We start from the raw sequence: 14,650 nt of genomic DNA on the forward strand, positions 1-14,650 counted from the left end.
CTTGACTGATTTTCAACAAAGAGTGAGTCTAAACAAGTCATTCAAGTGAAACTCGATGGTGTAGGTCATTAATGTTTCTGGTTCCTTTCATTTGGCAGTGCACCTTCAGCTTACAGCATCGGCAACATTCTTCAATGGCAAAAAGCTCTAGTTAAGTTATAAATAGAAAGAACTATGAACATTAGAGTTGAAATGGTTTTTTTAAAATTTCATAAGAGATTTTCAAAAGGCAGCGAAGTTTCAGCATACTTTTTGGGTAATCACATCAAGCAGTGGCATTGTTCTTCCAGTATAGTTTCATCCTTAAAGTTTGTCTATTATTATTGTAACCCTAGTGTAGCTGTGTTTGAGAAGACAATGAAGACTTTACAATTGTGTAGACTGTTGCGTGACCACGTTTTCTGTAGACTGGGGGTCATCAACTCCATTTTCACAAGGGCCAGCTATATCTTGATCGACACCGTGGGGGCCAGATATTGAAATAAACTGAAATAAAATCAATATTTTCGTCTAATGAAAATATTTTTGTAAAAATATTAATTATTTCTCAAATTAATGGAACTGTAAGCCTTTAACAATGAGATCAGTCCCCATGACCTTTACTGCAGCCAGCCACAAGGGGGCGATTGAGATAGTTTAGCTACATATTTCTGGAGCCCTCTTGATGTCTATCATGGAGTTCGATGCTAATATGCTGTGTTGTGATTGGTCAAAAACTCAAGCAGGAAACAGATCTGTGATTATTCCCAGAGGAGGGAAATTGCACTCTCAAAGAGCCTTATGCACCTGAAAGTACTGCCCCTTGTCGCTGATTGGTCCTGTCACTTCTAACTGGGCCCAAACGGTTCAGATTAGAGTTTTGCAAGATGGATTCGCCAGAGAAAAACAAGGAAACAGGCATATCCATCTGCTTTGCAAGGTAAATCCTCTGGGGGCCAGATGTGGCCCCTGGGTCTCCAGTTGATGATCACTGATGTAGACTGTAGATTGTATAGAATGCATTACAGGTTAGCTGCAGCCTACATGGGGATTTATCTTTGAATGTTTCTATAATGCAGGGGTGCCCAAATTCTTTTCAGTGATGGGCCAAAAATCAATCGGGGTGGAGGGTCGCAGGCAGTGCATGAAATTAAATATTCCTATAGTATAATTGTGCAAAATAATAACTCATACAAAGTAATTTTGAAAATGAATAACACTATTTTTTATTGTGTTTCACAGCATGAAATTACTGAACATCCATATGGCACAAATACTAATTGGGCATACCGCCTTGAAATCAATTTCAGTAAAACTGAAAAAAAATAAATAAATAATAATAATTATAAAAAGTACTGATGTTCCCAACTATTTTTGAACTTTCTCTTATCAGTGTGCCACTGCCTCACATGCTCCATCTCTGCCATGACCCCAGCATCTTCTCACTGACTCACTCTGGTCATGGGCTTCCAGATCTCAGCGGACGGGAGCTCAACAGCGCCACCCTCCCCCATTGTAACACTATGTTGTGGTCAGGAGAGGAAGTGCAACAATAAATAAATATTGAAAGAAATATTTAGATGGCTGGCAATGGGGAGAAAAAAAAATTCGAACATGGGCAGCAGACCAAAAATAATAGCTCGTGGGCCGAAGTTGGCCTGTGGGCCCCAAATTGGACAGCCCTGCTATAATGTATGCATACACATAAAAGACACTGATGCTCATCTAATAAGTACACTTTGTCCTGATATGCAGATGCCCCTTTAATCCAGCTGTCCCTCATTTTGTTTGAATGAGAATGCCCTGCATATAAGAACTTTGTTTTCACAAGTGGCAAATTAATGTTGAGGACATTTTTGTGTAATTCTCCAAATAAGCTAGAATATAGATATGTAGATAATTGTGAAAAGTTTAAGTTAAAACCATTCTGACTCACTACATTTACAGGAGAACATTCATCCAGTGATCATTAATCAGCTCTCTGTCATTGAATAATTATAGGATTCTAATCTTTTAAACCAGGGTTGTCAAACTTTCCTCACTAATGGCCACATATAAAAAAATGAAACAATGACTGTGCCAGTTTGAATATACCTCACTTTACTTAATTAAGTACATTACATCAATCCACTGTGAGTAAAGATATATATACTTAGAAAAAAATCAGCTTACATCACAGCTTTCCATCAAGGGCTGACAACCCAATCATTGTTAAGTGTTTTGGGATAGCCAATCAGATGTCAGAGGAGCTGAAGTTGGCCCTTTGCTACCACTGGACCCACTGCTGGTCAGGACAACATTCAGCAGAGAGGGTAGATGCTGGTGGCTAATCTCCACATTCAGACACAAAACAGGAGCAAACAGCTCAAGGCTTACAAACTTTCTGGGAGTGTGGGTGTTTGAATTTGATTATGGCAATACCTATGTAGTGAAATATGGATATGTAATGTACATTTAGACATTGAGATCTGTAGTGGAGGAAAGAGAACATACTTTGTGCAGTTATTTGCATCCATTTGTATTCGTCAGAGAGTTCACAAGCAAGGTATTATTATTTTGGTTGTCAATTTGTCTACTGTTTGTCATCCCAGATTGGTGATGAAACAAAAGCACAGCTTGATAAAAAAAATGTTTGTATACAAAATCTACACATTTACACCACCTAGTGTCAAAACTTAGAAGTGCAGCAGAGTTAAGGACAACTTCATGATGTGGACCATACTCCATTTCATTTTTTACAATTTGCAGTGGGCAGATTTGAAATGAACAAGAGGCTGAGGTTGGGATCCAGGCTGTAGTTTGGACACCCTCCTTGTATATGATAACTATTTGTTGTAACTATTTCCAGTTTTATATATTTGACATTTTATATACAAAGGGAAAATGGGTGAAATCTTGGCTTAGATGGTTAAGTTGTGTTTAAGTTTGTGAGCCGTCAAATGTGGAATCACCACAAAAACAACACAAACACAATGATTATTAGATATGGGATAATCAGAAATAGCAATTATTCCATATTTAGACCATCAAGTTGCTTGTATCTACAAACTTCAGATTTGATTAACTTCTTAGTCCTTGCCCTGACCAACAGACTTCCTCTACTCAGACACGATGTCCTCCACATCATCTTTTTAGAATTTTTGCAACTTAAAGCAAATTCTCTATTCATTTTTTGGGCCAGGCTTTATAAAACTGCTTCATTGTTTGCCCTGGTCATAACATCTCTTTAGATTATAACGATATTCTGTAACCTCTAAAGTCTTTCAATGTTATATTTACTTGGTCATTGAAAGGACAGTTTACGCTCCCCATTAGCCCCACACAGCAACAGCCACTCTTCTTTGCTATATTGTTGATGTATTTGTGTGCAGTAGTCTTGGAACAATGTCTGATGGGTTAGTTTTTCTTCCACACAACATTGCCAAGAATTTTGGGCAATTTAGACAATGTGTTGTGGTTTACCCAAATTTTTTTGATAAATTCATTTCTCTCACACGCAACATTGCCAGTGTTTTGAAACAATTTATAAGGTGTGTTGTAGTTTTATTGCAATTTATAATGTAAAAAAATCCAATCCTAGGCAACATTGCTAATGTTTTTGAGTAATTTACCCAATTTACAGGTGTCATAATAAGGGGCCTTTATGCAGGGCAGGCTTCAGGAGGAGATGGGCCTTTATTTGGGACAGCCCCCAGTATGAGACAGGCCTTTATTTTGGAGAGGCGTCAATATTAGACAGGCTTTTTGGGGTGCAGGCTTAAATATGAATCTGGCTTTTATTTTGGACAGGCTTCAATATGGTGTGCAGAAGAGAAGACAATCCATCAAAAATAGTGGTAAAAAATACTGTATAGTCCTTTCTGTTGGTTCAGTTCCTCTTCAACCAAAATTTTCATGGTTTTGGTGAGATTAAAATGGTGTGGGTTGGTTTGCCCTCAATTTTAGATGCTTAAATTCCTCTCCATGAAAATTGTCAATGTATTAGTGCTATGTAGTACTTTTACTGCTATTTTTCATGGATTGTTTTTTCCTCTACACACCATAGAAGCCTGTCCCAAAATGCCTTTCTAATATTAAAGCCTGCCCAAAATAAAGGCCTGTCTCATATTGGTGCCTGTCCCAAATGAAGACCTGTCTCATTGGAGCCTGTCCCAAATAAGGGACCGTCTCCTGTTTCATTTAAATTGCCTGTCTCCTTTTGAAGCCTGTGCCAAAGATTGGCCAATATTAAACGGAAGCCTGTCTAAAAGAAAAGCCCATCTCATACTGAATCCTATCTAAAACAAAGGCCTGCCTCATATTTAAGCCTGTCCCTATTAACAGCCCATCACATATTGAAACCTGTCCCAAATAAAGCCCTATCTCATATGGAAGCCTGTCCCCAATACAGGCCATTCTCATACTGAAGCTTGTCTCAAAAAAACATGAAAGAAGAACGGAGAGAAGAGAAAAAAATTTGCATTATACAGAGGAAGTCCTTGAATGATGACCTAGTGCAACATTTTAGATTTATATTGAAAAACTGTACATATTAATGACTTTTCATCTTGCTTAAGTCTGCATTAAAGCACTTCATGATGCTGGATGGTCTTTGAGACAAATATGACAGGTGGTCTAATAAATTTGTTAAGCACTGTACATACACATACAAACAACAACAACAAGAACTAACTTTTAAGGAGCTTTTATTTAGAAAGTTACAAATCAAAGCAGAAAAGGACTTACCAGACAGCCTGATAGTCATTCTGTTGGATTTAAAAATGTATGACATAATATTAAAAAAATGAATATTGATTTATCTTCAGAAATAATAACTATAGTTAAAAAAAACATTTTAGATTAAGGTGTTAAAAAGAGGTTTTGAGAACTACACAAGTCATATTGTGGTGAATAGCAGAAAAATCATCAGGTTTCAGGCTTCAGGGAGATCCTGGGAGGAACAGCCTTCTGTGGAATGTCTGTGAGGTGAAATCTGGCCTTTGTACATTTACATACTGTATATGGCCACTATAGTTCAGTACTTTTACACGTGCACCATGGTAATAGCATGAAGATTAGGACTAAATATGGCCACTGTACTTTCAAATGAACAACTAATGTGGTGGAAATTCCACTTTATTGCCACCACGGACCACTCCACAGATTACAGGAAGGAATCAGTGCAGAAGACTAGACCTTTCGATGTCAAGGAACATTTCCCTCATGAGTTTAAGTCTCCATCACCATTTTGAAGTCTCCTTAAATAATGTAATTTTGATTTTTGTCAATCATGATCCCATTTCTGACAAATTCGGCAATAAAGCATGGTATTCTTCAGGGTTTGGCTACTTGTGGTTTTCAGGTGGCTATCAAAATTATCTTTAAACCAGAATAGAGGCCTAGAGACAAGTATACATTTATAGCTCAAATATTAGCATCTATGTTCCCAGAAACCAAGATGGAGCAGGCAAAATTTCCAAAAACTGGCATTGACACAGTAGTCCACAAACCGATGGGTGATGTAATGGTGGCTATGAATATGTCTTTGATCCAGTCCGAGGTATTTGTGTTGAAATGAGCCACGGCTTGAGAAAGGGATCACAGTAAATCAAGTTCTTACATTGAATTGTGATTGCTTACTAGTTTTTATCATGAAAACATGATAATAGATAACAAGTTAATGCTTTCACCCAAAGATGAGGCTCATGCAGAATAAATACATCAACCTCAAAAGTGGTGTATTGCTTTAGTCACTGCTGTGCTAGAAATAAAATATCAGTGAACAAAAATGTGCGTATGACCAACACAGACCAACTCTGTGGAGAAACTGCATGTCAACATTTTCAGGTTAGGCTTTAACGGTGGAAAAACTATTCTCTATTAAAAAAAAAAATCATAAAGGGAGATTGTCTTCTTTTCATTTTGGTTTTCCTGTAGCAGCTGAAACAGAAATAAATCTGTGTAAAATTAAGATGTGACACCATGTGCTCAGCATGGATGTGCCTTTGGTGTCAGAGGAAGAAGTGCTTCCTTCCTAGGAAGGATTGTGATTCAAGCTTGTCAGAAAGTTAGATGATGAACCCTGAGGTTTGGAACTGACAGCATGTTGTTTAGTTCTTGTGACACTGCAGCCTCTTCCAGTGCAAGCATTAATAATGAAGTGACACCATGCTATTGTCATATTTATATTACACACGCCTTGTCTTGATCCACAGCTTGTCTCACGGGACTGTCCTCCACGGCCAAGTCCACCTCCAAAAAGTCTGGTTGGTCACTGTCCTGATTTATTCTCTCATCGTCCTCTTTTTGCCTTCCCAACTCTTTGTTTGTGCTCTGTCTTAAACAAAAGCCAGATTTGGCTGGTCCAACCATAGCCAGGCAGACAGCACCAAGGCCCATTCCCACTGCACAGGAGTAGAAGGCAGCACTATAGTTCTGTGTGACATCCACCAACACACCTGGAGGGAAAAAAGAAATGTGTTAGACCTAAAAAAGGATAAAAAGCAAGAGAATAGACAAAAGAAATCAGAGGCCTTTTACCTCCTAATGGTGGCCCTGCCAGCCCAGCAAAGCTCTGGATACAGACATACACCCCAACAGATGACGCCATCCTTTGGATTCCCACCACATCATCCTCAGCCAGCATGGGGATGTGAGTGGAGCTGACAGTGCCCATAAAGTAGCCGTAAAGCGCGCAGCAGACCGCCAGTCCCCAGAACTCCCACACTTGAGTGAAGGCCACCAGCACCAGGCACAGCAGAACAACACATCCCAGCAGCACTAGGGTTTTCTTGCAGCTGACTTTATTCAACACCACCCCAATGGACAAGCGACCAAAGATCTCTGCTACAGCCATTACAGAGAGCATGTAGGAGGCCATACCAGGGTCCACTCCTTTGCTTTTGCTGAGCTCGATGATGTAGAGCTGTGGAGCAAAGAAGCCCAGTGTGGCAAACAAGCCAAAGAGGGAGTACCAGATGAAGGCACAGTCTTTGAGCACAGAGAAGTCCAGGAGTTTGGGACTTGAGGGCTGAAGAGGACCTGCCTCTACCTCCACAAGTTCATCTTTATTCTTCTCTGTGATGGGGGTTGAAGCTGCAGATAGCGATGGCTCTTTTTCTTGCATCGCCCACTCCATCATAGCCTTGCCCTCTGCTCCTGCAGCCCCCAGGTCTACATTTGACCCGGAGAGGGAAGTGACACCTGAGTCCTCCGAGCCCCTGGAGACCCCTGAACTGATGGATGTTCTGGTTTGTTCATTCTCCAGCTCATAAACACTCTGAAGCTGCTTTAAAGAGAGGGACTCATTTTCTGATTCATTGTCCTCCACAGGTTGGGGCTCAATGATGATTGGACGGAGGAGGACACCACAGCCAATCACAGAAGCTTGAATGATGCCAAGGACAACCAGACAGTATCGCCAGCCTATGTGTTCTTTAAGTGCAGTGAGGGCTGTGGATACAAAACAGCTTCTGTTAATATAAACAACTTCTTTCAGGTTTTCACAGTTTTTTTTTTCATTACTGAGTTTTACTGTCACATTATAAACATGACAGAGATTTACATATTAACTCGTGCAGTCAGACAGGGATGCCATTCTCTGTGACTTTTATTTTCTAGGATATGATTATTAACTGGAGACAACCTGCTCTGTTTTAATAGCATAACATTTAATAAAAGTTCCTCAAGCACCATCCAAAAAACTTCAGTCTTTGGCACTTATGTTAACTTAAATTGACTTTTGCACTTGACCCATCAGAAAAACAAGCTACTTAGATGCTATATATTTATCAGAGTAAGGCCACAGATCAAGCTGTATTATTTGGACATTTTTTGCAAACTTATTGATATTGCCAGTTTATTTTCCTTACAGGTGATAGTTACAAGTGAAGACTAAGGCCATATTTTGCATAACTGCCACTCTGTGCCTTAACACTAACCTGGAGCAAATGCAAATATAGCAAATGATTCCCCGGAAGAAGCAATGGAGGTGACAAGTGATCGCCGTCTGGAGAAGTACTGAGCTAGGATGGTGACAGTTGGCAGGAAGGTGAGGCAGTAACCAAGGCCTGTAAACAAAGGAGAGAAGAGCAAAGGGGACATGACAGCCACTGGCCCGCATGGTAAGGTCACATGGCTAGGGTTGTGGATCAAAGATCAAGGTGTCAGGACTCTCCTTTCTCAAAGGTGGCAGGCTGATGGTGATTCAACTTTGCTACACCTGCTGCTGCAAGAAAAAGGCATGTAAAGACAAAAACAGAGAGACAGGGGAAGGAGGAGAACAAAGGGATTGTTTAATTAGATGTAGTCCATTTCACCAGAGAACATGGTGGGAGAGCTAGCAGTGCTTTCTGTCCAAAAGAAAAAGTAGTTAATGTGATTTGGTAAAAATTTCATTTGACCAATTTTTTCATAATCTAATGTTTTACTTCTTTCCATTATTCCGTCCTCCTCAGCCACTTCCTGTTCCGTCAACCCAGATCTGTAAGAAAACATTAGTGTTTTTTATGCTTTGTTGCTTCTTTTTTCATCTCTTCTGTCACTTCTTGTCAGTCCGAGTGAGTTAAGATTTTGAAATTCACCTCACTGTCAAGTGTTTAGAGGAGGCTGTTCACCTGTCAGTCAGTGAACAGGGGTGAAAGATTTGGATTAAAGCAGATTTTGCCATTGACACTGCTAGGAGTCCCTTTAGTTCTTACATTACAATTGTTAAGACAGACAAACACCTTTGCATGAGCAAAACACAGAAAATAGACAGATAGATGAAAAGGTATTGGATGGTGGTTTGACTTTGAAAATTACCTGTAACTATGCCTATGGTGATGTACATCTCGTTGATGGAGTTGGTAAAGGCTGAGGTGATGGTTCCCAGACTGATGAGGAAGCCTCCTACCATCACCACTGGACGATAGCCAAAACGGTTGCTGAGAAAGGTGGACAAGGGGGCTGGAGTGGGGATGAACAAAAAAAAATTATAAATCATTCAAGCTATGCCACTTGCTGGAGTTCTATAATTACTTTTCATGGTTTCTTAACAAGTGGTTTTGATAAACTCATCATCCCGTTTTGCTCTGATGACTACATAGTAGGTTCATGGTTACTATGGTTACTATTATCAAAAGTGATTAATCACTAAAAATCTAATTGATAATCTCAAATATTAGCAGTTACCTTGAGATTGTCCACATATATATGCAGCAGATATGTTATCAGAGTACTGGACATGTCTGTATTGTTAAGTACCTGTTACTTTACAGTTTATTTTGGCTTTGAACTAGGCACAATGCAAACCAACAGAAACAAAAGGCAACAGGTATTATCCACAGATGATGCACAGCTCAGCTGTAAAGCATTCATACAATGCAAAGGTTTTAAATTACATGCACAACAGTTATCCGTGTCACTACAAAATGAACCCTGGTCAGTAAACCATATATTTAAAGCTGAGAGCAGCTGCAACATACAAATCAATGTAAATATATTAGGTTTGCAAAAGGAGATAAGATAGGGAAACCAAGTCTGACCGGTGAATGTAAAGATGAAGACACAGATGGATATGACCCATGACACTCGGCTGTTGCTCTCCCCAAACTCTTCCATAAGATCCTGAAGGAAGACACCCTTGCTCTTGAGGGTCCCATAGGTACAGATTTCCACCACGAAGAAAGCAACAGCCACAGCCCAGCCCCAGCCGCCATCAGGGACCTCTGAATAAACATTCGGACCCAAACAACCCTTGGAACTGGGTGCCTTCATGGCTAAAGCAGGCTGCCTGGATAGAGACAGAGAGATGACATCAGTGAAATAGATTACTCATCAAAGCTGCATTTGTTTAAATTTACAACAGGAGCTTCAATCAGAGTAGTGACAACCGTTTTATTGGAAGAATGACCTTCTCTGTGTCTACGGTTTACACTCATGCTTAACCCATCTCATTACATCAGCCCCTCACATCACATCTCATGCTTTTCTTATAAAAAATGTCTTAGAAGTTTAAGGTGGAGGCTCATAAACCTGGTCGGTCTGACAGAGGCAACAGACAGCAGACAATAACCATTACCATGGGTTGACGTTATGATATATGATACACAGCACACTGTCATATCAGACTAAAGGTCTAAAAATATCTCTTCACTTTGTCCTGCCTCAGAACAATAAGAAAAGTTATGGGAATCTCTATTTAAGAACTTTGGAAAGGTTACCAAATGGGACCAAAGGTAACAATAGTGTAAGCTGATAACCTACTGATAGGTTACATACAGATCTGAATTCGCGAGACGTGTCACACAGAACCTCAAACTCCAATCTAATATAAAGCCAGTATCCCTCCTTCACCTCAGAGCTACTTTGAGCTCCTCCCTTGAATGACATTTACGTCATATGCTTTGGACAATAGGTGTAGTCTTCCTCTTAGAAAACATTGTTAAAATTATGATGTAATTATAGTTAAAAACGAAAGGAAGGTTCAGCAAAAAGGCTATTAAATTACATGACCTGCTCCTCACTCTGAAATAATATGCCTCTTTACAATGAATGGTACATACCTGCCAAATTTGGCTTTCTTTAAATCATCCTTCTTATAGCCAAACTTGTGGATAAACTCTCAGACTTTTTGGTAAAAGCTTCCACATCAGCTGAGAGAGGAGGTTGTGAGATCATCAGACAATTTTCACTTGTTACCATCAATATTATCAGATTATTGTTAGATTACTTCTGTAATGTAGTGTATGCCATAAAATCCACTGAGAAATGCATCTGAAGGAAACAGAGGGCATTCCTTTAAGGGCAGCAATGTTCAAATACTGACCAGAGAAGATCGCTGGTTTGTGAGAGTTGTTGAGGAAGCCATTACAGTCAAGCAGGAAAAACTATCTTTGAACAGGGGTGGTAGACTTTCACTGGACACAGACTTTTACACTGGATAACATGATCTAACGTCATGCTGCCCTGCAAAACCTGAAAAGGCACAGGAGGCCATGCCCTCGTGTAAAACTGGGTCACGATTCTGCTAATGACTCTCGGGTGACCACCCAGATCATTTTAGGCATATGAGTGGTCATAAGAAGCTTTACTTTCTGGCTAAGACCCCAGCCACTTTAAAACTGAAGAAACCTTTTTGAGGAAAGATGACACATCGTCAAGATACTCAATCAAGTCCAGTTGCCCCCTTTATCAGGATTTGGGAAACCATAACCTGGATGACAATCAACACAGATTTTTTTTTTTTTTTTTAAAGAGCAGATTGCTGATAGCAATGTTTTTTCATTATTCTTTTGGTATAACACACACCCACACCCCCACCCACACCCACACACACCTGCACAATTGTAGCATTTTCTCTTGTTTGACTGCAAAAACACATGAAAAGGCTAATTTCTTTGGCCGTAGAATAAATATCTTCCCTGAATCAGCTTTTAAATGTGGTAAAATCCATCATAGAAATGATATGACACAACTACATCTGCCGCTGACATCAGTTCATTTCTTCACTGTTTGCATATGGTCGATGCTGGTCAAGAGGACAATATTGGCCAACACTATTGTTAAAGTGGTGTATCTGTGCATCCCAAGATGACTGAGTCTTAAAGTATTTCAAATAGTAGTTCTTTATAGTATGAGTGTTGCAATTCCTCTGTCTTTTGTCCTTGCTACCAGGAATAAGAAATGATCCAACACACAGTTAGGTTTAATAATTTATGTTGACTGTGGCACTTTAAAGGTTCTGTAAAACCTTTAAAACAAGTGTAAAACTACTATTTGTAATTGAACTGTCAGATTCTAGATTGCGATGCTCACTCCTAATGGTAACGTGGAAGCCAGTTTGTGTTATTATGGATTCTGTTATTTGTTCCCTTCTATGATACTATGGAAACATGCAAGATGCAAAAATTCAAGATGGTGGACTCCATGGAGTGGACTCTCCCTATGTATGGATAAAAGGCTTATTCTAAGTTAATAAAAATGAAACAATTCCATTCATTCAGGTTAATAATCACAGTTTTAGACAGTCATATTTATTTGTATTATGTTTCATTTTTACCAAGTTTGTTTTACTAAATGCCATTAGGCTAAATATTACACACTCAGTTGAACAGAGCATTAAAGTGAGTGTACATCTGAGGGCAAAGGAAAAATGATATTTACTGTACAGCATCAGGAACACAATGGCACTAACAATACAATTATACTTGCTGTGAGAGATGATTAAACGTTTTTACAAATACACTTGGTAGCAGCTTATCATTATAGCTTTTATAAGATAGTTCAGAATTGGCACACTGACACTTGGCTATGTAGCCCAAAATTAAAAGTAGCACTGACCAAATCTGATTGACATGTTTTAAAGCACTGCTAAATATAGACTATTTTTTACCCTCAACCTTTCCTCGCTTTGCCATGTTTAAAACTGAATGTTTAAAAGATAGAAGTAGGCATGTAAAGAAGTCGGCTTGTCGGCTTACTCTTAACAAAATAGGTTTACTTTGATGTCATTCTGCCTTCTTTTTGCTCGGGTCTTTCAACATAAGATGCAGCTGTTATCATCATCTGGCAGCTGGTCTTAACTGCAAATCTCGCCTCACGTGGAACACCAAGTCAGGGTATCCGCAGTGCAGAGGAGCAGGAATGATGTCAATGTGCGCATCCCTCGGGTTTATGCCCAACGGCGACGAGAGCAAAACAGCGAGTGCTGATGAACATTTATGATGGTTTTACACATCTGATCCCCAGCTTTTTCATACATAAATATAATTTAAGCTTACAGGCTGGTGAATGTACTGTCTGTCTAAACAGCTTGTTTAAAATTCTAGCTAAATTAGGAATAAACCAGTATAAATCTAATGTAGGAAATAACTCTTAGATCCCAGATTACAGACACTAGTCTTCCTCATGACAGTCTGTACCAACAAGGCGAAGCCGCTGTGAGAGCCAGCTGTGCCTCACAGACCTGAGCCAGTCGAGCATCCTACAGCTGAAGCCAACAGTTTCTAACTTACCGTCAGAAGACAGGAGAGGTAGGAACTGCAGCCTTTTGGTGCAACGATCTCGTCGTCATATCATTCTGACTTTAAGGTTGTTATAACCTAAGGGCTTTTTCTTTTAGCCACAGAAAGCAAAATCAAGCTTTTCTTAAAATTACAATGTCTACGTTACTGACAACTATGACTTAAAATTTAATAACGCTAACACTAACACTGGTTTTACTCAGGTTCTATTTTAGCTCCATCACAGTAAGCAGCATCCTTTGTCTTCCGTGAGTGAATTATTCTCTGCCTGTTTTGGCAGCTCTTTACCGGCTCAAGCCGGTATGTAGACGAGAGCGCGCCATCCTTCGACGTCATGAACGCGCAGGGCGTCCCTAACTCACAGCGCCACGTGCAATAGCTTAGTGACAGCACAAACATAAATAATGGCACAAAACAGTGGAAATTTGCTATTCAACATACCATAGGCCTACCTTATTTTTTCTTTTAAAATCAGGCAATACAACACTTTATTTTGAGCAAATCTTAAACGATGACGCTAACTTTAAAATGTTGGAAACTGAAACGTAAACAAAAGAAGAGCGACGAAATTAAGGGATGATTTGGGATGATGAAACTCCTAGGGGAATGTAGGCCTACCCATAGGGGGTAAAAAAGTATTTAGGGGGATGCTGGTTATTAATCTCGACAGCATCTATTATAATTTCAAATGTAGTTTACATCAGTAGCCCTGTTTCCTCTTCCTAACGTCAGACACAAGGCACCCGCACGCCCTGACGCGCGCTGCAGCGTACATGAACACCGGATGGGGAACTGGGATGAACAGGTTTCATCCAGACAGCGTTGATTCCAGTAGAGAGGCAGTATTTCGCTCTCACCGGTTTTGTCAGTAAGGAACTCTACACCGCAGGTGTATTTGTGGTCTTTTACTTCTGGATCAGAATCAGATCATCAGGAGTAACCGGCACTAAGATATGTGGGAGGGGAAAAATGATACATAACCAGAAGAAGAAATGAATTTTAGAATGGGAACTTATTTATCCATTTCTTCAGTTCTAATCTAAACCAGTTTCTGAATAATAGTAATAGTTGAACAGCGACTATCACAGACTCTGGAGAATGTTATTTACCAATATGACAATTGCAGTATGATGACCAGTAACATATGGAAAACAAGGTATTTCAAATGTATCAAACCTTGTGTGATTAAAGCCATATATAAGAAATGACTAACATAAATAACGTGACTCTCTTTAAGACTTACATAAATGAAATTTAGTAAAAAAAATGATTTGATTTTTAATCAAATGTATACTTTTAACTCAGTATAAGAAAGGTCCTAACTTAGTTAACATTTTATTTGATTACTTAGGACTCCATAGTAATTTGGCAAGCATTTAAATTAGCAAAAGCCACTCACCTGTTAATGTACTGTGACTAATCCTTTGGCTAATGTGAAGTGTACAGAGGTGCCCAGCCTGGAACGCTATTGTTTAGAGCAGGGCTGTGTCTCAGTGTTAGACAAGGTCCAGCCCTCAAATCTCATTGGAGTCCCACATGTCAGTTGAAAATCAACCCTTTACAAATGGTTAGAGTTTCAGAGCATGCATGACCTGCATCTTCCTCAGTCCTAGAAACATGCAGTTTCTTAAAAACACTTAGGTTCAAAATGACCAAAAGAACTGTTCAAATCAAGAAGTTGTAAATTT

The 14,650-nt window shown here is 39.4% G+C and overlaps 1 protein-coding gene across 2 annotated transcripts; it reads right to left on the reverse strand.

Moving 5' to 3' along the window:
- Positions 1-4,667: 4,667 nt before the first annotated feature.
- Positions 4,668-14,406, reverse strand: slc16a6b (solute carrier family 16 member 6b). Of its 2 annotated transcripts, none has more exons than XM_041777789.1 (6): positions 14,362-14,406; positions 9,483-9,730; positions 8,761-8,904; positions 7,899-8,027; positions 6,499-7,410; positions 4,668-6,416 (listed from the first exon to the last, which is right to left on the reverse strand). In XM_041777789.1, the coding sequence occupies exons 2-6, from the start codon at positions 9,712-9,714 to the stop codon at positions 6,142-6,144; spliced, it is 1,692 nt and encodes a 563-aa protein (XP_041633723.1). In that variant the 5' UTR covers positions 9,715-9,730; positions 14,362-14,406; the 3' UTR covers positions 4,668-6,141. The 2 variants fall into 2 exon arrangements, with proteins under 2 accessions (XP_041633723.1, XP_041633722.1); XM_041777788.1 differs by lacking the exon at positions 14,362-14,406 and adding an exon at positions 12,954-13,219.
- Positions 14,407-14,650: the final 244 nt, after the last annotated feature.

This window comes from Cheilinus undulatus, linkage group 21 (genome assembly GCF_018320785.1).
Source record: "Cheilinus undulatus linkage group 21, ASM1832078v1, whole genome shotgun sequence".
Taxonomy (NCBI): Eukaryota; Metazoa; Chordata; class Actinopteri; order Labriformes; family Labridae; genus Cheilinus; species Cheilinus undulatus.